The sequence below is a fragment of the Danio rerio genome, chromosome 6, assembly GCF_049306965.1.
Source record: "Danio rerio strain Tuebingen ecotype United States chromosome 6, GRCz12tu, whole genome shotgun sequence".
Lineage (NCBI taxonomy): Eukaryota > Metazoa > Chordata > Actinopteri > Cypriniformes > Danionidae > Danio > Danio rerio.
Window position 1 is genome coordinate 720001 of NC_133181.1, and position 27500 is coordinate 747500.

At 38.7% G+C, this 27500-nt stretch overlaps 1 protein-coding gene and 1 long non-coding RNA gene across 2 annotated transcripts in view; one reads left to right on the forward strand and one right to left on the reverse strand.

The window, feature by feature from the left end:
- The window catches only part of LOC141386408 (uncharacterized), a 3192-nt gene extending 548 nt beyond the window's left edge, over window positions 1-2644 (reverse strand). Inside the window, exons 1-2 of the long non-coding RNA XR_012408363.1 lie at window positions 1433-2644; window positions 1-1335 (exon numbers count right to left, since the gene is read on the reverse strand). The exon at window positions 1-1335 is cut by the window's left edge and continues 548 nt beyond it. This is a non-coding gene — a long non-coding RNA (uncharacterized lncRNA). The remainder of the gene's footprint in view (window positions 1336-1432) is intronic.
- A 17931-nt stretch (window positions 2645-20575) lies between these two features.
- zgc:92360 overlaps window positions 20576-27500 on the forward strand; it is a 13518-nt gene continuing 6593 nt past the window's right edge. The window contains 5 exon segments of the mRNA NM_001002715.1: window positions 20576-20718; window positions 24332-24462; window positions 25811-25902; window positions 26302-26384; window positions 26464-26576. Of these exon segments, the coding sequence (NP_001002715.1) occupies window positions 20631-20718; window positions 24332-24462; window positions 25811-25902; window positions 26302-26384; window positions 26464-26576 (507 nt within the window). The 5' untranslated portion in view covers window positions 20576-20630.

Sequence of the window (27500 nt, forward strand, 5' to 3'; positions counted from 1 at the left end):
CATTCAAAAGACTCTCATTGACTTAACATGGGATCAAACTTTGTGAGCTCATAACTCTGCATCAGACTGTCATAGAGACTAATGGCTGAGCTCAATTAACTCAGTCTAGCCAGCAGCCAATCACTGATGGCCTTTTAACTTTCTAGCCACACCCCTAACTACCACATACTGCACCCTAGCAACTGTCCCGTAGACTTCCATTACAAAAGACTCTCATTGACTTAACATGGGATCAAACTTTGTGACCTCAAAACTCTGCATCAGACTGTCATAGAGACTAATGGCTGAGCTCATTTAACTCAGTCTAGCCAGCAGCCAATCACTGATGGCCTTTTAACTTTCTAGCCACACCCCTAACTACCACATACTGCACCCTAGCAACTGTCCTATAGAATGTAATTAGCTGTGCTATCAAATGCTTACATGCATATCTTTGCATAGCAGTGTCCTATTGACTTGGGGGATGGCTCATCTGACTCAGACAACCAATGAGCATCTCAATATGATAATAAAGCTCACAAGCCACGCCCCCAAATTGATTCCATAGACTTCCATTAAAATAGGCCAAGATGCATATCTTTGCATAGCAGTGTCATAGAGACACGGGGGTTGGTTCATTAGACTAAGACAACCAACCACATTCAAGTTAACTCTGTAACCTCGCCCATAGCAACAAAACAGAGTACCCTAGCAACCATTCATCAACAGCTATATCTCAGCATCAGAACATCGTAGAGACTTGGAGATTGGCTCGTTTGACTCATGCTAGCAAACGAAACTTCCTATATGCTACACATGCTAGCAGTGACTAGCTACATGCTAATATTGACTAGCCAAGTACTGTAACTTGCTAGAAATGCTTACTAAGTATAAATGTTTTATCAAGCATGTATGTGAGGCTTGCCTAGTAACCAACCAGGGTACCCTAGCAACTGCCTAGCAACCACCCAAATTACCCTAGCAACCGCCTAGCAACCACCTAGCAACGGCCTAGTAATGCCTTAGTAAGGGCCTAGCGACCACTCAGGACACCCTAGCAACCGCTTAGCAACCACTCAGAATACCTTAGCAACCACCTAGCAACACCTTAGCAACCACCTAGCAACCACTTGGGACACCTTAGCAACCACCTAGCAACACCTTAGCAACCACCTAGCAACCACTCAGAACACCCTAGCAACTGCCTAGCAACGCCTTAGCAACCACCTAGCAACCACTCAGGACACCCTAGCAACCACCTAGCAACACCTTAGCAACCACCTAGCAACCACTCAGGACACCCTAGCAACCACCTAGCAACGCCTTAGCAACCACTCAGAACACCCTAGCAACCATCTAGCAACCACTTAGGACACCTTAGCAACCACCTAGCAACACCTTAGCAACCACTCAGAACACCCTAGCAACCGCCTAGCAACACCTTAGCAACCACCTAGCAACCACTTAGGACACCCTAGCAACCGCCTAGCAACACCTTAGCAACCACCTAGCAACACCTTAGCAACCACCTAGCAACCACTCAGGACACCTTAGCAACCACCTAGCAACACCTTAGCAACCACCTAGCAACCACTCAGAACACCCTAGCAACCGCCTAGCAACACCTTAGCAACCACCTAGCAACCACTCAGGACACCTTAGCAACCACCTAGCAACACCTTAGCAACCACCTAGCAACCACTCAGAACACCCTAGCAACCGCCTAGCAACACCCTAGCAACCACCTAGCAACGCCTTAGCAACCACTCAGAATACCCTAGCAACCACCTAGCAACCACTTAGGACACCTTAGCAACCACCTAGCAACACCTTAGCAACCACTCAGAACACCCTAGCAACCGCCTAGCAACACCTTAGCAACCACCTAGCAACCACTCAGAATACCCTAGCGACCACCTTGCAACACCTTAGTAACCACTTAGCAACTAGTCAGAACACCTTAGCAACTGCCTAGCACCACCTTAGCAACCACCTAGCAACCCCTCAAAACACCCTAGCAACCGTCTAGCAACACCCTAGCAACCACCAAGCAAATAGTCAGACCACCTTAGCAACTGCCTTGCACCACCTTAGCAACCACCTAGCAACCACTTAAAACACCCTAGCAACCGCCTAGTAAAATGCTAATTCATGCTAGAATCATGCTAACAACATGCTAATTCATGCTAGAATCATGCTAGTAACATGCTAATTTATGCTAGATGTATGCAAACAACATGCTAATTCATGCTAGAATCATGCTAGTAACATGCTAATTCATGCTAGAATCATGCTAACAACATGCTAATTCATGTAAGAATCATGCTACTAACATGCTAATTCATGCTAGAATTATCCTAGTAGCATGCTAATTCATGCTAGAATCATGCTAGTAACATGCTAATTCATGCTAGAATCACGCTTACAACATGCTAATTCATGCTAGAATCATGCTAGTAACATGCTAATTCATGCTAGAATCATGCTAACAACATGCTAATTCATGTAAGAATCATGCTACTAACATGCTAATTCATGCTAGTAATATGTTAACTCAAGCTAAAATCATACTAACATTCTATTTACACTTTAAAACCACTTCAAACTTTCAGATTCGGCTTTTCAAGCCACCATAAAGTTTGTCCTCAAACTTTAATATCTAGTTAATGCTTGAAATTCTATCACTCCAAATTGATGCTTAAGAATTCTATAGAAGTGCTTAAGCCGGAGGTTCTTCCGCAATGAGAATGCAAATATTAGAAAACCGGTCACTAGTTTAGCTGGGGGATATTAGGGAGAGAGAAACGGGAACTTGTAGGAGAATTACGTGCGAACACCGTAGTCATTGGCGAAATCCAGCGGATCGTTTTTAAGCATAAATGTGTGGGCTACTTTTGCATCCGAATGTTAAACGGACTACGAAATGTAATTGTGACCTCCGATTGCCAGAAATCGGGTGGCGGGTGTAATGTTGATTGCAACCGAGCGCTGCAGCCGTCTAGATTAGAGAGATTGCTTGGTTTATAACGTGATAATTTAAGCATATTCATCAGGTAGAATCATGCTGTTAAAGCTGAAAAAGGGCAGAATTATGAGGAGATGAAAGAGCCGTTATTAGACGTTTTTAGAAACGTTCTAATGTCCATTTCAGTAGGCTGGTATGGATGTGCTTAACAGGGAATTGCTCTGTGATTTCTGGTGTAGTGTTGGTGGACGGCTAGTGAGGTTGTGGGAAGGGAGCGCCGAGATCGGCTGTGCTTCAGTAGACGAAACCTGGAATGAGAAATTCAGAAAATTAGGTCAGTTACAAACGTAATTCAGTAAAAGCATAAACATATTGACAAAAGTCGACAAGTAATTTCTATTTTATAATAGAAAATAATCAGCAGTAGCTGCGAGCTTGTAAAAAATGAGATGGGGAAAAAGCAATGATACGCAAGGTAGAGGGGCGGGGTGCGTAGGTGGTAAGGATCGCTGAAAGAGGAGGACTGGAGTGTGCACTGGAATCGGGAGCTGCAGGATGGAAGAGGTGAGGTGGGATTCCCAAGAGTTGCTTTATTGTCCGGGAGATAGGTTTTATCCGTGTTTAGAATTATGATTGCTGCAATATGTCCAAATCCAATTTTGCTTTTTAATCCTTTCCTTGATTCTCCGGGGAGGCGGAGAGATTGCGGGTTTAATGTCTGTTTAGGATAGGGGGTGTGGCAGGAGCGTGTTATGTCCTGGGGGTGGCGGTGAAGACGTGGATTCGCAAGTGTTTTGGGTTTAATGCAGCGGCTTTGAATTATGGTCCCGGCGTCTAGGAGTTTGGAGGAGTTCAGTGACAGTCGTTGTTGGATATGAGTGACACATGATGATGCTGGAGAAGGTACGTAGCGGAGCTGGGGATTACATTGTGATCTGGCTGGAGTGGATAGGCCTACGGCCTCTCGTTGGAGCCTCGGTCTCGAGCTGACTTTCATGCTGGGCTGGTTGTTGTTAAGACGGGGCTGGTGTTTCAGGGAGCCCGGAGCTTTCTTTCTTGTATGTAGCTGCGCTGATGCTGTTGTGATCTCAGCCGCATGTCGCTGTTGTTGTTGTTTTTGTCATTTTTGTAGTTGCTGACGATGGTAGTAAAGGTGGTGTGGTATTGTAGTTGAAGAATAGTAAGAGATGTGGAGGATCCGTTTTGTCCGTGAGTAACTTTTGGAGGAGCTAGAGCGGACCTGTCGTTTGTTTCTTCGGAAAACGAAGATAAGGGAGTAATGTCTAGCTAGGCTACTTATAATGGGTTAGGATAGATCTGATTGGCTAACTAATGAGTGTAGATAGGTGGCCAGCTGCTGTCAATTATATCACGTGCTCCTCTCGAAATTAGTTTAAAAACTTCACTTAAAGAGAAACTCACTTCATTTTGACTCATTATTTCTGAAAACAGGATGATATTTTTTGATCCTAATTGTGGTGTTTTGGTGACTGTTGCTTTAAATGCAAATAAGATTGTGCTCTTTTCAGAAGAGGGCGGAGCTACAGATGGCTGTGCACCACTCTCTGGAGACTCCTGTCGCTGTTCATTTGTGCTTAATCTAAAACTCCACACACTGTAAAAAATGCAGTGTTCCACACAATTCATTCATGTTGACCCAACACAAATCGATTAAGTTAACGCTTTTAACAAATTTATGTTAAGATGTCCCAATGAAATCTCAGGAATTGTGTTTCAGCTCATTTTAAATAAGTAGTTTTAACAAGCAAAAATAAATAAATAAATAAATTAGGTGCATCTATAATCCTCTTAGGGCGTACTCACACTATGCCATGCGAACCGTGCCCAGGTCTGTTTCCTTTCATTTGAGAAGTGTGAGTGCTCTAAATCGGGCTCAGGCACGATTCAGAGCACTCCTCCCAAAAGTAACTATCTTAATTAGTTAATTTTTATACTAATTAATGGGATACAATGTTGAGTTACTCCCCCAAAAGTAACTAGTTGTGTTAATGAGTTTATTTTTATACTAATTAATGCGATACAATATTAGTTTACCCCCCAAAAGTAACTAGTTGGGTCAATTAGTTACTTTTTATACTAATTAATGTGATACAATATTGAGTTACTCCCCCCAAAAGTAACTAGTTTTAGTTACTTAGTATTTAGTTACTTGTTACGGTAATGAATGTGCTACATTGAGTTAATCAGCCAAAAAGACCCAACCCAAATCGATTACGTTACACTTTTAACAAACTTATGCAGATTGAACATAAAAAATTAAGTTGTCCCAATAAAATCTCAATAATTGTGTTGTTTCAGCTCATTTTAATTAAGTAGTTTGAACAATTTGAAAAAAAAAATTGAGTGCGTCTTTAATCCTCTTGGTCTATGCTGACATGATCTTCAGCAGCTCAAACACTCTAATGGCTAATGGACAGACGACTGCTTCTCACTCAGGGCTGCTGCTTATGCTAATGAGATGAAGAGACTGACACTAGTGGGCGGGGCTTTCCCCCTCTGATGACACAATCAAAGTGTGATTATAAACATAACATTTATTTCAATGTAATGTAATGTAATATAGTAATGTAATGTAGTGTAATGTAATGTGTATTTATATAGCACATTTATTGTGTATGGCCATACACCCAAAGCGCTTCACAATCATGTAGGGGGGTCTCTCCACACCACCACCAGTGTGCAGCATCCACTTGGATGATGCGACGGCTGCCACAGGACAACGGCGCCAGTGCGCTCACCACACACCAGCTATTGGTGGAGTGGAGAGACAGTGATAGAGCCAATTCAGTGGACGGGGATGATTGGGAGGCCATGATCGTATGGGCCGATAGAGGGACTTTGGCCAGGACACCGGGGTTACACCCCTGCTCTTTCACGAGAAGTGCCATGGGATTTTTAATGACCACAGAGAGTCAGGACCTCGGTTTAACGTCTCATCCGAAAGACGGTGCCCACTGACAGTGTAGTGTCCCCTTCACTTTTACTGGGGCATTAGGACTCACACAGACCTCAGGTTGAGCGCCCCCTGCTGGCCTCACTAACACCACTTCCAACAGCAACCTAGTGTTCCCTAGTGGTCTCCCATCCAGGTACTAACCAGGCTCAGCCCTGCTTAGCTTCAGTGAGTAACCGCTCTTGGGCTGCAGGGTGATATGGCTGTGGCCATGTTGAGCATTAGAGGCTGGAGATCTTCACACATCACCTGTGTTTATAGAAGTGTATTCTACATAATTAGTGCTCTCGAAGTTCTTAAACACGAGTTGAAGTCATTAAGACACTGTCGGCCGAACAGTCTTCAGTGTGCTGATATGAGCTGTCTGAAGGAGAGATATGAACTAATAATTGATCGGGTTTGGGTCAGTTTCACACTCAGTCTCGTCACACCATGCTGAAGTGAAGCCAATTGTGTTTGAGCTGACAGGAGAGTCTTTGAAGTGTGTGTTGGGGATTTAATAGCCTGGTATTTAAATTTTCTCTATGAGGTGTGTGTGTGTGTGTGTGAGAGAGAGAGAGAGAAAGAGAGAGAGTCTGTGTGTTTTGCGGTTATATATTTGTGATTGTGTGTCTCTCTGGGTGTATTAATTTGTGCTTGTGTGTGTGTGTGTGTGTGTCTGTTTGTGTGTGTGTGTCTGTGTATGTAAATGTGATTGATTGGGCATGTTGTGAGTCAACAAAGAGTGTGTGTCGGTGTGTGTGTGTGTGTGTGTTGTCAGTCTCTGATAGAAGAAGAGAACCACGGAGCAGCTTTGATCTGCTCTTCTTGGCGTTTCTCTGGAGAGTGTGTGTTGTTTGCCTGTTGTCACTGTCAGCCATCAACACAAACACACACACACACACACACACACACACACACACACACACACACACACACACACACACACACCAACGTCATCAGTGCCTTGTCTGCTGTCTAAGAAAGAGAGCTTATGTGTGTGCATGTGTTTAAATGTGCATATGTATGTAGATGTATGTGAGTGTGTCCAGAGTATGTTGTGTGTGTAGGTGAATGTGTTTGTGTGTATTTATGCGTGTTTGTTTGCATTTTAGGTGTGTGTAGGTGTGTTTGTATGTAAGTGTGTGTGTTTAGGTGTGTGTGATCTGTTCCCACTGGACTCTCTGTGATCAGAGGTTGTGTGTGATCAGATTTTCTTGGCAGAGAGTAAAAGGTTTGAGTGTGAAATCATGTCCACCAACGCTTCACAACACAAGAGCCAAATACTTCAGCAGCACAAATGACTGACCCGCATCTGTGTGTGTGTGTGTGTGTGTGTGTGTGTGTGTGTGTCATCATGTGCTGAGGACTCTGAGCTTCACATTGGAAAGATTGTTTATAAGAGTTTTCAACATCTAGAAAATACTTTTAATTCGCAGAGTTCTGAATACAGACACAAGATCAGACATTAAGACACTGACTGACCCATAAATCTCACCTGTTACCCTCAGTTTACATCATTCAGTCATTTATGAACAGTTCTTGTGCTTCTCAAGTTTGTTTCTATCTGATTTAGAGTGATGTGTCATTTATAGAATTTAGAGTTTCAGAAATCTTACTGATTTGCTGATCAGGAAACATGCAGGATTATTATTATTATTAGAGTTGAACACCGGTGTGCTGCTTCATATATACAGGATTTTGTTTACATTATATTTTATTGAAAAGACACAAAACATCTACAATTTAGGGCATTTGATGATGAAATAATGCTTCATAAATACAGATTAGATAAGAAACTAAAACGTTTTGCTGCATTATAATAATTTAATATTCACTTATGCGTAAAATATGATTTTATATTATCAATGAAGCATCCCAAATCAAATAATACTATAGTAATTATAGTAATTCTGCAGTTACCACAGCAACACAACTATAGTGTTTAGTCTGTTGTGGTGATTCTGCAGTTGCCACGGTAACCCAACTATAGTGTTTAATCTGTTGTGGTGATTCTGCAGTTGCCACGATAACACAACTATAGTGTTTAATCTGTTGTGGTGATTCTGCAGTTGCCACGGTAACACAACTATAGTGTTTAATCTGTTGTGGTGATTCTGCAGTTGCCACGGTAACACAACTATAGTGTTTAATCTGTTGTGGTGATTCTGCAGTTGCCACGGTAACACAACTATAGTGTTTAATCTGTTGTGGTGATTCTGCAGTTGCCACAGTAACCCAACTATAGTGTTTAGTCTGTTGTGGTGATTCTGCAGTTGCCACGGTAACCCAACTATAGTGTTTAATCTGTTGTGGTGATTCTGCAGTTGCCACGATAACACAACTATAGTGTTTAATCTGTTGTGGTGATTCTGCAGTTGCCACGGTAACACAACTATAGTGTTTAATCTGTTGTGGTGATTCTGCAGTTGCCACGGTAACACAACTATAGTGTTTAATCTGTTGTGGTGATTCTGCAGTTGCCACGGTAACACAACTATAGTGTTTAATCTGTTGTGGTGATTCTGCAGTTGCCATGGTAACACAACTATAGTATGTAATCTGTTGTGGTGATTCTGCAGTTGCTACGGTAACACAACTATAATGTTTAATCTGTTGTGGTGATTCTGCAGTTGCCATGGTAACACAACTATAGTATGTAATCTGTTGTGGTGATTCTGCAGTTGCTACGGTAACACAACTATAATGTTTAATCTGTTGTGGTGATTCTGCAGTTGCCATGGTAACACAACTATAGTATGTAATCTGTTGTGGTGATTCTGCAGTTGCTACGGTAACACAACTATAATGTTTAATCTGTTGTGGTGATTCTGCAGTTGCCATGGTAACACAACTATAGTATGTAATCTGTTGTGGTGATTCTGCAGTTGCTACGGTAACACAACTATAATGTTTAATCTGTTGTGGTGATTCTGCAGTTGCCATGGTAACACAACTATAGTATGTAATCTGTTGTGGTGATTCTGCAGTTGCTACGGTAACACAACTATAGTGTTTAATCTGTTGTGGTGATTCTGCAGTTGCCATGGTAACACAACTATAGTATGTAATCTGTTGTGATGATTCTGCAGTTGCTACGGTAACACAACTATAGTATGTAATCCGTTGTGGTGATTCTGCAGTTGCCACGGTAACACAACTATAGTGTTTAATCTGTTGTGGTGATTCCGCAGTTGCTAAGGTAACACAATTATTGTAATTGATCTGTTGGGGTTGTTCTATCGTTGCTATGGTAACACAACAACTATAGTAATATAAACAAATAAGCTAATGCTGTAGTTTTCTACATCTGTAGAGTATATTATACTACGATAAACCACAGTTTACTGTAATAAAACCTAAAGTACACCACATTATTTATTAGTTCACATGAGTTAATACTACAGTTTGCTGGAACATTCATTCACAAAGAGTTGTAGATACTATAATATAATGCACTTTACTATAGTACAGTTTAAGAACACTGTTTTCTGTCTTGTAGGGATTATTCTGCTTTTGTCAGTCACCTTCAGTCGCTCTAATCTTCTCCGTCTCATCTGCATTTGTTTACACACTGAAGCGATCGATGATTATTGATCATGTGACACACAAAAGCAGACGCTCAGGATATTAATTGTGTCTCATCTGATCTCTAATGTTTCAACTAAAGCTCTTTTTTCCCCTATTCGCTCTGAGTTTGAGTGAAATAAAGCACAAATCCTCCTTTGTGTGTTTCTCTCAGTGTTGTCGAGCCGCCGCCGGCTGTTTGTCGAGTGTGAAATTGAAAAGCGTCTCAGGCTTGTGTTGATTTTAGACTCAGTAATTGAAATAGTTTGGGAGGTCACAGAGAACTGGAAAATCATCCCCATCAGTCCTGAAACACACACTCCAGCAAGCATTGAGGATATCAAGTCATTTCAGCTTTTTAAAGTCTTATTTGATCAAACACAAAACCAAATAATACAACACAGTAGCACAAAACATCAACAACTCAACACAAACCAAATGGTCTTATGAGGAAACGTGACTATTTTACATATTGTCAGAGAAGCAGCTAATTTGTACGAATTTGTGTGACTTAGTTCATTTCAAAATGTACCTTAAAAAGTAACCCCGCCCCTAAATTTTCCCCTTATTTGTGGATTAGCAAATCAGACTAAAATATGCAAACGAAATTGTTCAAATTAATACAAATTAGCCTCTTAATCAAAAAAGTACGAACTGCGTGAGGTTGTGTTGACAGAAACACATTAACAAAAGTATAAATAGAATAAATTATGGCTTTTTAAAGCTGTAGTTTATCAAACACACAACACAGTAGCACAAAATGCTGGACAGACAACGAAAAACTTTCTGAGCTCATGAGAAAATGAGTATTTTACTCATGGTCAAAAAAGTGGCTAATTGTCTGAATTTATATAACTTCATTTGCATGAAAACTTATTTGAAATGGAGGCGTGTCCCCAAACCCCACCCCCAAACCTACTCTTCATTCAGGGATTAGCAAATCAGACAAAAAATGCAAATGAGATCGTTTATATTAATACATACAAGCCATTAAATCAAAAATGTACTAACAGCATGAGTATGCATTGACAAAAACACAAAATAACAACACAACACAGTAGCACAAAACATCGAAAAAACAACAAAAAACAGCCCAACTTATGAGGAAACGTGACCATTTTATGTTTTATCTGAAAAGTAGCTAAATTGTATAAATTTATATGGCTTAATGTAACCCCACCCCTAAACCCCTCCCCCTTATTCGTGGATTATAAAATCTGAATAAATTATACAGATTAAATTGGACAAATTAATATGAATTAGCCACTAAATCAGAAAGTTACGAATTGCAAGAGATTGCGTTAACAAAAACACATTTACAAAACTACATATGGAATATCTACATAGCTTTTTAAAGTTGTAGTTAATCAAACAAAAAAACAACAAAATAATAACACAACACAGTAGCACAAAACGCCGAAGACAAAACAAAAACCAGCCGAACTTATGAGGCAACATGACTATTTTATGTATTGTCAGAAAAGTAGCTAATTTGTACAAATTTTTATAACCTAATTAGTATGAAAACGTATTTTTAAAAAGGAGGCGTGTCCTCAACCCGCACCCCTAAACCTACTTCACATTCAGAGATTAGCAAATCAGACTAAATTGTACAAATAAGGTTGTAAAAATGAATACAAAATAGCCACTAAACAAAAATGTACAAATAGCGTGAAATTGTATTGTCAAAAATACAAAATAACAACACAACACATTAGCACAAAATACCGGATGCGCAACAAAAACCAGCCGTACTTATGAGGAAACGTGACTATTTTATGTTTTGTCATATAAGTAGCTAATTTGTAAAAATTTAAATGACTTAATTTGCATAAAATGTGTTTTAAAAGGAGGATTGTCCTCAGCACCCCCCCAACCTATTCTTCATTCAAGGTTTAGCAAATCAAATTAAAATATGCAAATGAGATTGTTCAAATCAATACGAATTAGCCACTAAATCGAAAAAATTACGAATTACTGTGTAGACATACACAAAATAATAACACAACACAGTAGCACAAATCGTCGAAAACACAACAAAAACTAGCTGAACTTATGAGGAAACATGACTATTTTACAAATTGTCAGAATAGTAGGTAAATTGTTCGAATTTATAACTTAATTCACATTAAAATGTATCTTAAAAAAGTAATCCCGCCTCTAAACCCCTCCCCCTTATTCGTAGATTAGCAAATCAGACTAAAATAGGCAGAGACAGTACAAATTAATAGTTAGCATCTAATTAAAGAAAATACGACTTGCTAATAATAATAATAATTAGGTATATAATTAATAATAATATTACGTTAACAAAAGTAAACATTACCAAATTAATTAGCCACCAAATCAAAAAATCAATTGTGCACATTGCTATATCGTAGTTGAAATGATATATCGTGCAGCGATAGTAGTAACCAGATAATAACAGCCTGACTTCACGAGAAAACGTAAGTATTTTATGTTGTGCCAGTTTAGTGGCTAATTCGAGTTTAGTCGTACGAAATTGTACGATTATAAAAAAGGAGGCGTGGCATCTAACCCCACCCCTAAACCCAACTGTCATTGCGGGATGAGCAAATCATACTAAATTGTAAAAATTAGTTCGTACAAATTCATACGAAATAGCCACTAAATTAAAAAGTTACGAATTGCCGTGAGATTGTGTTGGATAATAATGCAGTAAGATCTAACAAATAAAGAATCGTCCTCACAGATTAGCATCAGTCTGCATTGACAGTTTTCCAGCCATCAGCTCCTCTTGTTCAGATGATTTGCTGTGTGTTTATGCAGGAATGTATCGCGGCATGAACAGCGGGCACAGACTCATCTCGCTGTGCAAACAGACGCCCACCAAAGCCACATCAAACGCTGGCACCGCAACACAAACGGCCATTAGGATTACAGACAGCGCAGCGGATTAGCGTCCGTATGCTAACAGCTGAGACTAAAGCTGCCTGTTCCAGTCAGAGGAAGCCATTCACAAGCACACCGAGGAAAAGACTTACACACGCATTACTGACACTTCACTCAGGAAGCCAACATTCAATGCTCTGTGAAATTTAAAGTTAACGTAGATGTAAAAAAAAAAAAAAAAAGTTAACGTAGATGTTAGTTTCATTCTCTTCTCTTAGCTTTAGGATATTTATACATTTCCCAGAGATGGGTTGTGGCTGGAAGGGCATCTGCTGCGTAAAAACATGCTGGTTAAATTGGCGGTTAATTCCGCTGTGACGACCCCGAATTAATAAAGGGACTAAGCTGACAACAAAATGAATGAATGAATGAATGATATTTACAAACTAATGTGACCAAAACGGTGATAAAATGTGCATATTTACCTGATATAAACATATATAGCTTGAAGTTTTCGTTTCCGCCATAATTGGATCAACAATTGTTTTCACGTCGCCTCATACTTCAGTTTCTCATCAAATCTTTTGACCAATCAAATACTCTCTAGTATCTGACATGCCCCGCCCCCTTCTCATTGGCTGTTCATTTGATGCGCTTAAGCTCAATCACTCTCCTGGCACAGCTGTGATAAAACTAAATGCTATTGGCTGATTTTAAAAGGGGAGGAGCTAAATTAAGCCCCACCCTCTCTTCATGTTTCAATTTACATCAAACATTCATTCATTCATTTTCTTTTCGGATTAGTCCCTTTATTAATCTGGAGTTGCCACAGTGGAATGAACCGCCAACTCATTCATTCATTCATTTTCTTTTCGGATTAGTCCCTTTATTAATCTGGGGTCGCCACAGCGAAATGAACCGCCAACTCATTCATTCATTCATTCATTTTCTTTTCGGATTAGTCCCTTTATTAATCTGGGGTCGCCACAGCGAAATGAACCGCCAACTCATTCATTCATTCATTTTCTTTTCGGATTAGTCCCTTTATTAATCTGGGGTCACCACAGTGGAATGAACCGCCAACTCATTCATTCATTCATTTTCTTTTCGGATTAGTCCCTGTATTTATCTGGGGTCACCACAGTGGAATGAACCGCCAACTCATTCATTCATTCATTTTCTTTTTGGATTAGTTCCTTTATTAATCTGGGGTCGCCACAGCAAAATGAACCGCCAACTCATTCATTCATTTTCTTTTCGGATTATTCCCTTTATTAATCTGGGGTCGCCACAGCGAAATGAACCGCCAACTCATTCATTCATTCATTTTCTTTTTGGATTAGTCCCTTTATTAATCTGGGGTCGCCACAGTGGAATGAACCGCCAACTCATTCATTCATTCATTTTCTTTTCGGATTAGTTCCTTTATTAATCTGGGGTCGCCACAGTGGAATGAACTGCCAACTCATTCATTCATTCATTTTCTTTTCGGATTAGTCCCTTTATTAATCTGGGGTCGCCACAGTGGAATGAACCGCTTATCCAGCACGTTTTACGCAACAGGTGCCCTTCCAGCCGCAACCCATCACTTAGAAACACCCCAACAGTCACTCACTAACTCACACACACATACACTACGGCCAATTTTGGCATACCCAATTCATGTAGGGGAAACCGGAGCACCCAGAGAACCATTTTAAAAGCCAAGGGGAGAGCGAAGGAGTATAAAATAACTCTGAGACAGAGCTGTAGAGTCAGTAAAGGCTGTTTTCTGGACTGTTTTCATTCTGAAAGTTTCTGCAGTTTAATGGTGTTGTTTATATTAGGAGATAAAGCAGATCTTTGGTCATGATGAAACCAAACTGAATGCAAGAAGTAAACAAAACTCATGCAGAGAGAGGCTTCAGAGGAGTGTGTGTCTGTGTGTGTGTGTGTGTGTGTGTGTGTGTGTGTGGCTGATAAGTAATGATGAATTACAGTAGAATGTGCAGCTCTATTATCTAAAGGTCAGGGTGTTAAGCTGCTGGTTTATGGTCTGATTTCCAGGAGCAGCTCATGGCCTTTTCTCGTCTCTCTTCTGATCAGTTCTCCCTCATTCTCTGACTTTTCACGTTTTCAGATTTCTCACTCTTTACATCTTTATTTTTCACCCTCACTAAAGACTTCTGTTTCTCTGTGCTTCACAGCTGCAGTTATGTGATCAAATCTGTTGACTTATTCCTGTTTTGGGAGGAGAAGACCAACTTTATGTGAACGTTTTAAATTTAAATAGTCACCTACACTCACTGGCCACTTTATTAGGTACACCTGTCCAACTGCTTGTTAACTCAAATGTCTAATCAGCCAATCACAGGGCAGCAGCTCACTGCATTTCGGCATGTAGACATGGTCAAGAGGATCTGCTCAAGTTCAAAGTTAGCATCAGAATGGGAGGAAAAGGGGATTTAAGTTACTTTGACTGTGGCATGGTTGTTGCTGCCAGACGGGCTGCTCTGAGTATTTCAGAAACTGCTGATCTACTGGGATTTTCACGCACAACCATCTCTAGGGTTTACAGAGAATGCTCCGACAAAGAGGAAATATCCAGTGAGCGACAGTTCTGTGGCACAAATGCCTTGTTGATGAGGCCAGAGGTCAGAGGAGAATGGCCAGACTGGTTCCAGCTGATAGAAAGGCAACAGTAACTCAAGATCTCAATTTCTGCTGCCATATTTAGATGGTCGGGTCAGAATTTGGCCTCAACAACATGAAGGCATGGATCCATCCTGCCTTGTATCAGCGGTTCAGGCTGATGGTGGTGGTGTAATGGTGTGGGGGAGATTTTCTTTGGGTCCATTAATACCAAATTCGTACCTAATAAAGTGGCCGGCGAATATATATCTTAAACAACTCTTAAACTAACCCAAATCTGTCCATTAGCTTAACCAGCATTTAAATCAACCAATAATATTAAACCATTCACTTATCTCAACTGACCCTTAAACCAACCCACACCACTAAACTCTCTATTAACCAGCTTATTAGCATCAAAACCCTCTCTGTACTTAACCAGCCCACAGCACTAAACCAGTCAGTAATTACAGCAATACTGCACGCACATACAGTGATATGCACAACAATTACACGTGGGATGATTTTAAAGAGGATGAATGTGTTCAGCAGGAGATCTGGAAAATACTGAGAGTTTAATTAAGCAGACGCTCTGCAGGATTCTCTCAGTGTTGAGCTTTAGAGACTCTCTAAAATAATAACACACATTGGACAGAAGCTGAAGAGGAGTCTTCATCTTAATTTCAACATAACTTCCTGCAGTTTTGATGAAGAGGAGTGGAGGTCAGATCTGTAAGCCATTACATTTGTGCTCCTACAAGAGAAGGACTGCGAGTTTAATTTAATTGGCCAGCACAGCAGACACCAAACTACACACTAACAGACCACATTTATATTTGATGGAGTGTGTGAGCGCAGTCTTACAGCTGGACTTACACCCTAATGAAATGTGATCTGAGGTCAGAATGTGCTGTCACAACACTGGACACATAACAGATCTTAATTCCTCCTGTCAGTTATTTAATCAAGTCTGAGCTTCAGACCGCCAGCGGTTATTACAGCAGATGACTGAGCTCTGAGACGGTTCACAGCGCCGCACGTGTGTGATTATTATTGACTGTTCGTTTGAGTCAGATTCCTCTGTGATGACATGATGATGATGGTTGATGCTGATTTGATTTACTGAGTTGACTCTTCTTAGTCTGTAAGTGTCTGATGATTCCCGATTCTCTCAATTAGATGTCGGTTTGATCCAATGAGTTGTTTAAGCTTTCTTGATGAAGACTCTGTCTAAGATGATCCTAAAGTTGTTGGTTTGATTCATTGAGTCGACTCTTCTTCCTCAGTGATGATTCTCAACTCTTTTTGTTCAGTTGTTTGTTTGATTCATTGAGTCGACTCTTCTTCCTCAGTGATGATTCTCAACTCTTTTGTTCAGTTGTTGGTTTGATTCATTGAGTCGACTCTTCTTCCTCAGTGATGATTCTCAACTCTTTTTGTCCAGGTGTTTGTTTGATTCATTGAGTCGACTCTTATTCCTCAGTGATGATTCTCAACTCTTTTTGTTAAGTTGTTGGTTTGATTCATTGAGTCGACTCTTATTCCTCAGTGATGATTCTCAACTCTTTTTGTTCAGTTGTTTGTTTGATTCATTGAGTCGACTCTTCTTCCTCAGTGATGATTCTCAACTCTTTTTGTCCAGGTGTTTGTTTGATTCATTGAGTCGACTCTTATTCCTCAGTGATGATTCTCAACTCTTTTTGTTAAGTTGTTGGTTTGATTCATTGAGTCGACTCTTCTTCCTCAGTGATGATTCTCAACTCTTTTGTTAAGTTGTTGGTTTGATTCATTGAGTCGACTCTTCTTCCTCAGAGATGATTCTCAACTCCTTTGTTCAGTTCTTTGTTTGATTCATTGAGTCGACTTATATTCCCAGTGATGATTCCCAACCATTTTGTTAAGTTGTTTGTTTGATTCATTGAGTCGAATCTTCTTCCTCAGTAATGATTTTTAACTTTCTTGTTCAGTTGCTGATTCGATTCATTGAGTCGACTCTTCTTCCTCAGTGATGATTCTCATCTCCTTCGTTCAGTTCTTGGTCTGATTCATTGAATCGACTCATCTTCCTCAGAGATGATTCTCAACTCTTTCATACAGTTTATCTGATTCATTGAGTCGGCTCAGTCATGATGACTGTGTAGGGGTCTGTGATGATACTCGACTCTGATTCAGTAGTTGATTTGATTCATTGAGTCGACTCTTCTTTCTAAGTCAGTGATGGTGTCTGACGATGCTCGGATCTCTTATCCATCTCCATTTGCTCAGGTTTGATGGTCATACTCATGGCAGCATCATCTGTGGTCGTCATGGAGACGGTGTTACAGTGGCTGCACATCTGATCTCCTGCTCTGTGGTCCGTCCTGAAAGCCGGATCTCTAAAACTGCAGAGCTGAATCAACGATGCTCTGGAATGAGAAGTGATGTGTTGAGGATGAACAAATGTGTGTGCGTTCAGCTGTTAAACACAGCCATTCGTCTCCCTTAGCCAGCAGTCATGGATCTTTAGAGACAGCGCTAAACACATCGCTTCTGCAGAACATGCTTCTGCATTCATACATCATCTGGCTGAAGATCAATCTGCAAGATCAATGTTGAGCATCTTGTGTATTTCACGTTGATCTCTAGACATGACTTCTGCTGATGGGATTGTTGTGTTTGTGTGGTGTTGGAGTGGTGCTCTGGCTCCACCATGTGGACACACACACATACTGACAGTCAAAACACACACATTCTCCAGTCACATGACGATGATTGACGTGTGTCAATCCTCATTAAATATTTCCTCCTGGCATGTTTATCTCTGAAATATTTTTAACACTCAAAGCTGTAAAAATATCACTACAGTGTCCAGAAGATCCAGATTGCATATGAATGTGGGCCACTTTAGGCAGTTATGCAGCACTGGTGGTCTTCCTTCAGCCCAGACAAAATTAATGTGAGCCTGAAGTGGCCCACCTGTAAAATGCCAAAGGGAGGCCTAAGATTAAATTCATATATGGACCATTTAAGGCAGAGATTTGGCATTTATGGCAGAATATAATCTGAATGGGAGCCTAATGTGGCCCATGGTAATAATGCCATGGATAATGGTAAATTTGGCCTAAATGATGGAGGACACATGTGGGCCACAGTTGTTAAAGTGGCCTAGTCATTTAAGGGTAATCTGGGTCTAAACCTGAAGTGGCTCACACATGTCAGTGCAAATGTGGCCCAGTTATCTTAAAACATATGTTGAACATTTTTGGCAAATATTTGGCACAGTTAGCTCTGGCTAATGTGGCTATGAGGATAATGTGGCCCAGAGAAAATATGGCAAATGTGGCCCAGTTATCTCAAAACATATGTGGGCCACTTCTGGCAAAATATTTGGCACCGTTAGCTCTGGCTAATGTGGCTGCGAGTCTAATGTGGCCCAGAGAAAATATGGCCCAGTTATCTTAAAACGTATGTGGGCCACTTTTGGCAAATATTCGGCACAGTAAACTCTGGCTAATGCAGCCGTTAGCCTATAGTGGCCCGGAGAAGATATGGCAAATGTGGCCCAGTTATCCTAAAACAAATGTGGGCCACTTTTGGCCAGTGCCATCATTCCATGCGGTATGTGGGCCGGATTTGAGCCACATGGATTTTGCTAGCTGCTCTTTTATGTCTTCTGTTTATTTTCTACTGTGAAACTTTGCATTTATTCAAGCGTTCACCCTCAGCTGATGATCCCGGGAGAGAGCTCAGAGGATCCTCGAGCCCGGGGCTCCCTCCTGTTTGCAGGGCGAGAGGGGAGTTTGAGCTCAGGTAGATGTGGAGAACTCCCCTGCTGTAGTAGCTGATGAACAGATAGTGATCGCTCTTAAGAGAGAACTACTGACTAGGAGCATATGGTGCTGATGTGGATTAGTCAATGAACTTAAGCTGCATGTTTTTGGACGGTGGGAGGAACCCGGGGGAAACCAACATGAGCATAGGGAGAATGTGTTAACTCCACATTGAAACATCGGCTGGCTTAGTAAGGACTAGAACCAGTGACGTTCTTGCTGTGAGGCAACAGTGCCACCCATTTTATTAAAGTCGGAGGAGTAGGGGCGGAGAGGGGGATTCTTTAAAACCAAGCTGGCTGTGATATGGAGCTCAGGGTGTTTATAGTGGCTTAGGAATCGTCTGATTGGTTAATCATAAATTGAATAATGTGGGACCAGCTGTGATCAATCATAAGCACGAGATCCTCTCGACATTAGTTTATAAATAAACTTCACTTTTCAGCTATTAGAAACATTTACAAGCAAGGTTTTTCTTTCTAATATGAATAATCCAGACTCTGTGACATGTTTATTATGTAATCTATAGGATGCATATGCTAAATGTAATATTAAATCAAAATATAACAGTATTCATTCATATTCCTTCAGCTTAGACCTTTTATACATCAGAAATCGCCACAGCGGGATGAACTGCCAACTATTCCAGCATAGGTTTTACACAATGGATGCCTATCCAGCCGCAACCCAGGACTGGGAAACACCCATAAACACTTATTCACACACACTCATACACTACGGCCAGTTTAGTTGATCAGTTCCCCTATAGCGCATGTGTTTGGACTGTGGGGGAAACCGGAGCACCCGGAGGAAACCCACACCAACACGGGGAGAACATGCAAACTCCACACAGAAATGCCAACCCAACCCTCTCAGGAAACAATCTGCATTTTACATTTTCAAAATATTTCATTGTGTCTGATTTATAAGCATGTTTACCCAGGGGTGTAGTGGACATTTTAAAAGTGGGGGGGGGGGGGGGGGGGGGTTAATAATTCACATAGCCTACCCCAAACCCAACCCTCAGGGAACTGTACAGAAACCTCACTCTGTATGATTTATAAGCTTTTTGAGGAATGGGGACATCATGAGTCGCACCTTTTTCATTTACTACTCATGTATGCTGTGACAGTTTTGCACATTATTAATTCTCCGCTGGATTTCACACAACAGTTTTTCACATTTACATTCATCGTTACATAAATCTTTATTATTATTGATTTGGTAGTTTATACTTCTGTTTACTTTTCGCATGCATATTTTGTTAAATAAGTATTTTAATTTACATTAAACCTTATTGGCGTCATTTGAATCTCCTAATACCTGTGTCATCCTACGCCATTATGCACATTTGTGTCCTGATAAGTCACAAAAACTCGTACAGACACACATGTCGGTATGGGTGTACTTGTCTTGTTATATCCCAATGAGAAGAGGATGCACACAGACAAGTGGGGACACAATTGAGCGCCCCAATGGTTATAACTCACACACAATGAAGTATCTTGAACATGTATAATGCAGATTGTTTCCTGATGGGTTGGGTTTAGGGGTGGGTCATATAATTAGAGGTTTTACTTTCTAAAAAAAAACTCATTCTGTGTGATTTAAAAATGGGGACATGATCCTAAGTCATTACTATCTCCTAATACATGTGTCATTCTGTGTCATTATGCTCATTTGTGTCCTGATATATCACAAAAACCTGTACACACACACACACACACGCACACACACACAGATGCGGAACAACAAGTCTGAACAAACTCCTGTGCTTTACTTCCGAATGTTTGAAACACCTCCGGCCTCCAGCGCCTCCTCCCGCCGCTCCTGCCTCCAGAACGGAGACTCAGACCGGAGACCGACACCGGAGACCTGCCGCTGCACCGCACCGATGACCGACAACGAGCGCGCGGCCAGAAACCTCAAACACGTCCTGCAGAAACCGGGGAACGGCAGCTGCGCGGACTGCGGAGCCGACAGTGAGTTTCAATTCACAGACACACTCACTACAACTAGCCGGACTTCAGACATGACCGAACCTGCGCGCGGATAAACACACACACACACACACACGGGCAGTATTCACCTGAAGCACAGCACCACACCACAGCACGAGCTTTAAACAGTGTTTAATAGTCTGTTTCTATTGTGTTTTATATAGCCTTTTGCTAAATATGCTATATATTGCTTTAGGCGTTGACAGAGTTGAAGTAGGATTGGAAACTCTCCGGTTTGAAATCAGAATAGAGGCTGGCGCATACGCTGTGTGTGTGTGTGTGTGTGTGTGTGTGTACAGGTATAGGTTTAAAGGCACACAATGGTGTATAATGAATTAGTTGTACTCTATTAATTTGGTCTGCAGACACACACATCATGTCTGCGCATTAAATATGATTAAAAGTTAAAATAAAAAATCTAAATTTCTAAAAAAAAAAAAAAAATACAATTGTCCAGAGGTTTGCGTGAGGTTTGGGTTTATGTGGTTTTCACTGTACAAAATATTTATGGCCTATGGGCAGAGTGCCTGTAAACCTGTGTGTGTGTGTGTTTTATGAAATCACACTGTAAACCATTGTGTTGTCTCAGTTTACATCAGTTAAACTGACTAAAATATTATGTTAAACTTTGTATAACCTTAAATATTAACGTGAAACCTGATTAACGGATTAAAATAAGAGAAAGCAACAAAAATATTTGCTAACTTAACTATATTCATACATTTTGTGTATTCACACATGATGTGTATATTGTCATGAGTATGACACTGTCTGGAGAAGCTGAATTATAGGGATATTATTGATGTGCCAATTTCTCAAAAGGCTTATAAATAATAGATAATGAGTTTTATTTCTTTTCAGAAACTAAAACTGCACCGTTTCCTGTAAGGGCTTGGGTTAAAATTGGTGCAGAGTAATAGAAAATACAGTGTGTGCACTATAAAAGCAATGGAAGCCTATAGAATGTCCCCACAATTGAAAAAAAAACAAACCTGCATGTGTGTGTGAGTGTTCATACCTGTGTAATGAGAGCAGCTGTAGGGTCTGTACAAGGATTCCTGGTTTGTTTTGCGGTTGTGTTTGCATTAATGTTGGAGCAGATTTAAGTAGTGTACAGCAGATGTACTGTGTTTTACTGTGGTACTGCTGTCGGCCGTGCTGTGAGCTTGTGTTTGTCTGCTGGACGGAGATCAGATCTCCACTGTAGGTGTGGTTGAGATTTCTTCATGTTTCTTGGCAGAGATGGAGAGAGTGATATGGGGATGTGGAGACGCAGATGAAGAAACAGGAAGTGTGTGTTTCTGTAAAACGCTTCATGTCTGACACACACACACACACTTCTGTCCTCAGGTCTGAAATACTGGATAAATCACACTTGTCAGCTTCACTATTGAAGAGTGCTTTGGCTGTGATGTTATAGAGCAGGAGTGTCCAAACTCAGTCCTGCAGGGCCGGTGTCCCGGAGAGTTTAACTCCAACTTGCTTCAACACACCTGCCTGGAAGTTTCTAGTATATAAGAGCTTGATTAGCTTGTTCAGGTGTGATTGATTAGGGTTGAGGCTAAACTCTTCAGGACACTGACCCTCCAGGACAGAGTCTGGACACCCCTGTTATTGAGGAACCGTTTTTGGTTCCCCTGAGAACCATGTTTTTATTAGTGTGCAGAGCTTTTAATAATCTTTGCTCGCACTTTATTTTGAGGCGTGTGTCCCTGTTACAGTGTAAATATTTATTAAGCTTCTGACTAATATTACATTCAAATTCACATCTCTGTCACACACAGTGAAATGCATATACTATCAGTGCTCAGTGGTTATCAGATCACTATGGTCTCACAGTAAGGAGGTCACTGGTTTGAGTCTCGGCTGGGTCAGTTGGTGTTTTCTGTGTGGAGTTTGCATGTTCTCCTCGTGTTGGTGTGGGTTTCCCCCACAGTCCTAACACATGCACTATAGGGGAATTGATGAACTAAATTGTCTGTATTGTATGAGTGTGTGTGAATGAGTGTGTATGGGTGTTTTCCGGCACTAGGTTGCAGCTGGAAGAGTATCCACTGCGTAAAACATATGCTGGAATAGTTGGCGGTTCATTCTGCTGTGGCAATCCCTGATGTATAAAGAGACTTATATGAAGGAAAATTAATTAATATGAATTATTAAATGAGTTATTATGTAGCAGTGATTGTCATTATAATACAGTAATGTCTGTTGTGTCAATAGATACATTTGCAGAATGATTATAAATCATTATAAACAGTTATAATTCATTATAACTGCATTATAGCTTCATAGAAAGTGCACTGAAAAAATGTTTATTTGTGTTGAATTTAAACAAACAAGTAAACTTTTGTAATGTTCAACTTAATTTATTTGTTTAAATTCTACATTAAAAATGGTTTACAACCCCTTAACTTAAAAAAAAATAGGTAAATAAAAAAAGTAAAAGTAAATCATCTTTGATTAATTTTTTCAGTGTGTCACCGGATATTGTTTGTGCAGAAATGCATGTCCTGATCCTTCATATCTGTCAGGGAGATGTGTATTTAGTGTTATTTTTACCCAGTTACTGCTGGAATATCCTCCTGCTGTGTGTTTGAGTGTCTTCAGGGTGTGTTAATGGTATTTGAGGTGTTTCTTTAGCTTCAGGGTGTCTGTGTGTCTTTGTGTTTTTCAGGTTTTCACAGTGTCTCCTTTATTCTGTTTTATCATGTCGGTCTGAGCTTTGTGTGGGTGCTTGGTCTCTCGATATAATAGATGTACTTGAGTGTTGTTTTTTTTTATCTAAAATTAAAATATTATAATAATTGAGCCAAAAATGGCAAATATTCATGGCATTATTTGCTTCAGTGAATGTGTTTTGCTGTGTAAATATATGAAACTGTTTAATCTCAAGAAAGAACCACTGGACTCACAAAATCCTTTAGACACTGCATCACCTTAGAATTATCAGGTTCTGTCTGACATTTTTGTCAAAATTGAGTTATTGACATATTCCTATCAAATGACAACTTATTTACATTAAGGGATGTTTTTTTTTATAAGTTACATTTACATTTTAAGACTTTTTTTATTTAATAAACAAATGTTACACACATGCTGTTTGCTATGGAATGCAAAAACTCTGAAGCTCAATATCTCAAAACCTTTCAGAACACAGAGAGAACCTTATAATTACAAGATGACGACTGTTGAATTGTGCTGTAGTGCTGATGATGCGCTTTATTAATGCTTTTTAAATCTAAAATAAAAATGATAGTAATTGAGTCGAAAATGGCAAATATTTATGGCATTATTTGCTTCAATTAGTGTGTTTTGCTGTAAAAATGCTCACAAATTCTAACATTGTTTTTTTGTTTAATCTTAAGAACCATTAGACACACAAAACCCTTTAGACACTGTTTAATTGTGCTTTATTATTGCAAATATTTATGGCATTATTTGATTCAATTAGTGTGTTTTGCTGTGAAAATAAATTAAAATCTATTTTATTAGATAGATTAATTATCTTTTTAATCTTAAGAACCATTGAACTCGCAAAATCCCCATGGGGCTGTTTAATTGTGCTGTATTAGTGCTGATTGTGTTTTTGTGTCAGATCCAGAATGGGGCTCTTGTTCTCTGGGCGTCTTCATCTGTCTGGCCTGCTCTGGTGTTCATCGCAGTATTCCCACAATCGGGAAAGTCAAATCCCTCCGACTGTCCCGCTGGGAGGATTCAGAAGTTCAGGTGTTTTTTTGTCTTTATTTCTGTTCAGAAAATAAGCAGATCCGTGTAAAACTAATAAATTCAAGGAAAACATTTGACGGTAAGTTCTAAGTTAAATGTTATTAAAATGTTTATTAAATTAATTAAATAAAATATAAATATAAAATATATATTTAAATATAAAATATTTATTTATTTATTTATTTATTTATTTATTTATTTATTTATTTATTTTTGTAATATCTGTTTATTAGTTTAATAAGAACAAGGAATGTTACGTTTAATTTAATTTAATAAAAATTTTAATTTAATTTAATTTAATAAAAATTTTAATTTAATTTAATTTAATTTAATTTAATTTAATTTAATTTAATTTAATTTAATTTAATTTAATTTAATTTAATTTAATTTTTAATTTAATTTAATTTATTTTAAAATATGGAATGAGTTAAATTGAAGGAATGACTATTTTATTGTCGTTAGAATAATAAAGTAAGGGGATGAGTTAATTTTTAGATTCAGAAAGCCTCATATGACTCCAGAAGACTTGGAATATAGTGTGAGTCATATTAACTTTATGATACATTTATGCTGCTTTTCCTTTCCAGTCATGCTCCGTATCAGCTGTTTTATCTACAGCGGCATGAAGATTTAAAGAGAAAATACAGAGAAAAGGGTTTAAAACATCATGATATTGCGCACTAAACAACCTTTTTAAGATGTAGGCATGTAATTTGCTAATTTAACATGTCGTATGTTTTAGCACTGATTTGCAGTGGTGTTTGGGTTGCCAGGTTTGCATTCTGAGACCAATGTCTATTAGTAAATAATTCAGTTTCATTTTATATTTACAAGTAAGAAACCTTCTGGTGGTTGCAAAAAATAGCTTTTCTTAGTTTTTGTCTTGTCTCTAGTCCAAATATCAACACATTATTAAACATTGAAGCTGTTTGTAGACAAGACAAACATTGTGTTTTGTTTTCAGTTGCAAGTCATCAAATTAAGTGAGTTTTAGCTGAAAACAAGCAAAATAATCTGCAAATGAGGAACATAAAATAACAGTGTTTTCAGTTTGAAATGCTTTTATTTAGCTTCTCTCGTTGGCAGATTATTTAGCTTTCTTTAAGAAAAAAAATCACTTTATTTTAACTTATTCCCAAAAACAAAACAAAATTTTATACTTATCTAAAAAATGCTTCTTGACTTAAGAGTTGTTTGATATTTAGACAAGAAACAAGACACAAAAACAAGAAACACAGCTCACAGAAAATTGCAAACTTATAAAGGAATGATCTAATAAGTTATTTGGGAAATCTGCAGACCTGGCAACACTGATGGTGTGTGTTTGTGTGTGTGTGTGTGTTTGCAGTTCTTGTCGGAGTGTGGAAATGACTTGATGAAGGCCGTGTATGAGGCTGCTGTTCCTGTTTATTACTACAAACCCACACACAGAGACTGCCAGTGAGTTTCTCCATCTCCTCATGCTAAACTATATTTTAGGACTGCACAATATATCATGCACACACACACACACTCATACACTACGGCCAGTGTAGTTGATCAGTTCCCCTATAGCGCATGTGTTTGGACTGTGGGGGAAACCGGAGCACCCAGAGGAAACCCACACCAACACGGGGAAAACATGCAAACTCCACACAGAAACACCAACTGACCCAGCTGTGACTCGAACCAGCGACCTTCTTGCTGTGAGGCCACAGGAATAACCACTGAGCCACCGTGCCGCCCATACTACTGTTACGTCTTCTTAAATGACCGAGTCTTTACCAAATTATCTGCTCATTAGTCTTTAATCAGCAGTGTTGGTGAGTGTAGTTTTGTGGTTGTGTGTGTGTTTTTGAGGGTCCTGAAGGAGCAGTGGATTCGAGCCAAGTACGAGAGGCAGGAGTTCACGGAGGTGGGAAAAAAGCTGACCTATGAGGACGGTACGGGAGTGTTTAATACTCTGAACACCGCACTGATGATTACTGCATGATGACTGACACACTGTCTGACCAATCACAGAGAGCAGAGATGGCATGCTAATGAAGAGGGGGCGGGACAACGGGCAGTTCCTCAATAGAAGATTTGTCCTTTCTGTGAGGGAAGGCATACTAAAGTACTACACTAAACTAGATGTAAGTTTGTGTGTGTGTGTGTTTGCAATTTTTTAAGGTTAAGTAATTTTGTTGTGTTTTGTCATCTCTATTATGTTTATTTTGTCGTTCATTTCCTCTGTAATTTTCTAGACGTTATTCATTGGGTATTAGTTGTATATGTCCTGTTAATAATTTTTTTTTTTTAAGTTTTCGTTAATTCATTAAGTAATGCATTTTTGTCTGTTTTTATTATTATTATTCTTTTTAATAATGTTATTATTTTATATTTTTATTATTTTATTATTATTGTTATTAATTATTATTATTGTATTATTATTGTTATTGTTATTAGTTATTATTATTAAATATTATTATTATTATTTCTTAGTATTAATATTGTATTATTATCATTATTGTTATAAATTCTTCTTATTGTTATTAATATTCTATCATTATTATTGTATTATTGCTATTATTATTATTATTATTATATTATTATTATTATTATAAATTATTCTTGTTGTTCTTATTATTATTATTATTATTATTATTATTATTATCATTGTATTATTATTATTATCATTATTATCATTATAAATTTTTATTATTGTTATTATTTTTATTATTAATAATCATAATTATTTTATTATTATTAATAATAATAAAATAATAATAATTATTATAAATAATTCTTATTATTTCTTATCTTATTATTTCTTATCTTATTATTGTTATTATTTTTATTAGCATTGTATTATTATTATTATTATTATTATTATTATTATTATTATTGTTGTTATACATTTTTCTTATTATATTTTTATTATAGTTAATATTAATATTATTTTATTATAATTTTATTAATATTATTGCTATTAATTATTATTATTATTTTTATTATTATTGCTATTAATTCTTCTCCTTATTATATTATTATTATTGTTGTTATTATTAATTATTATG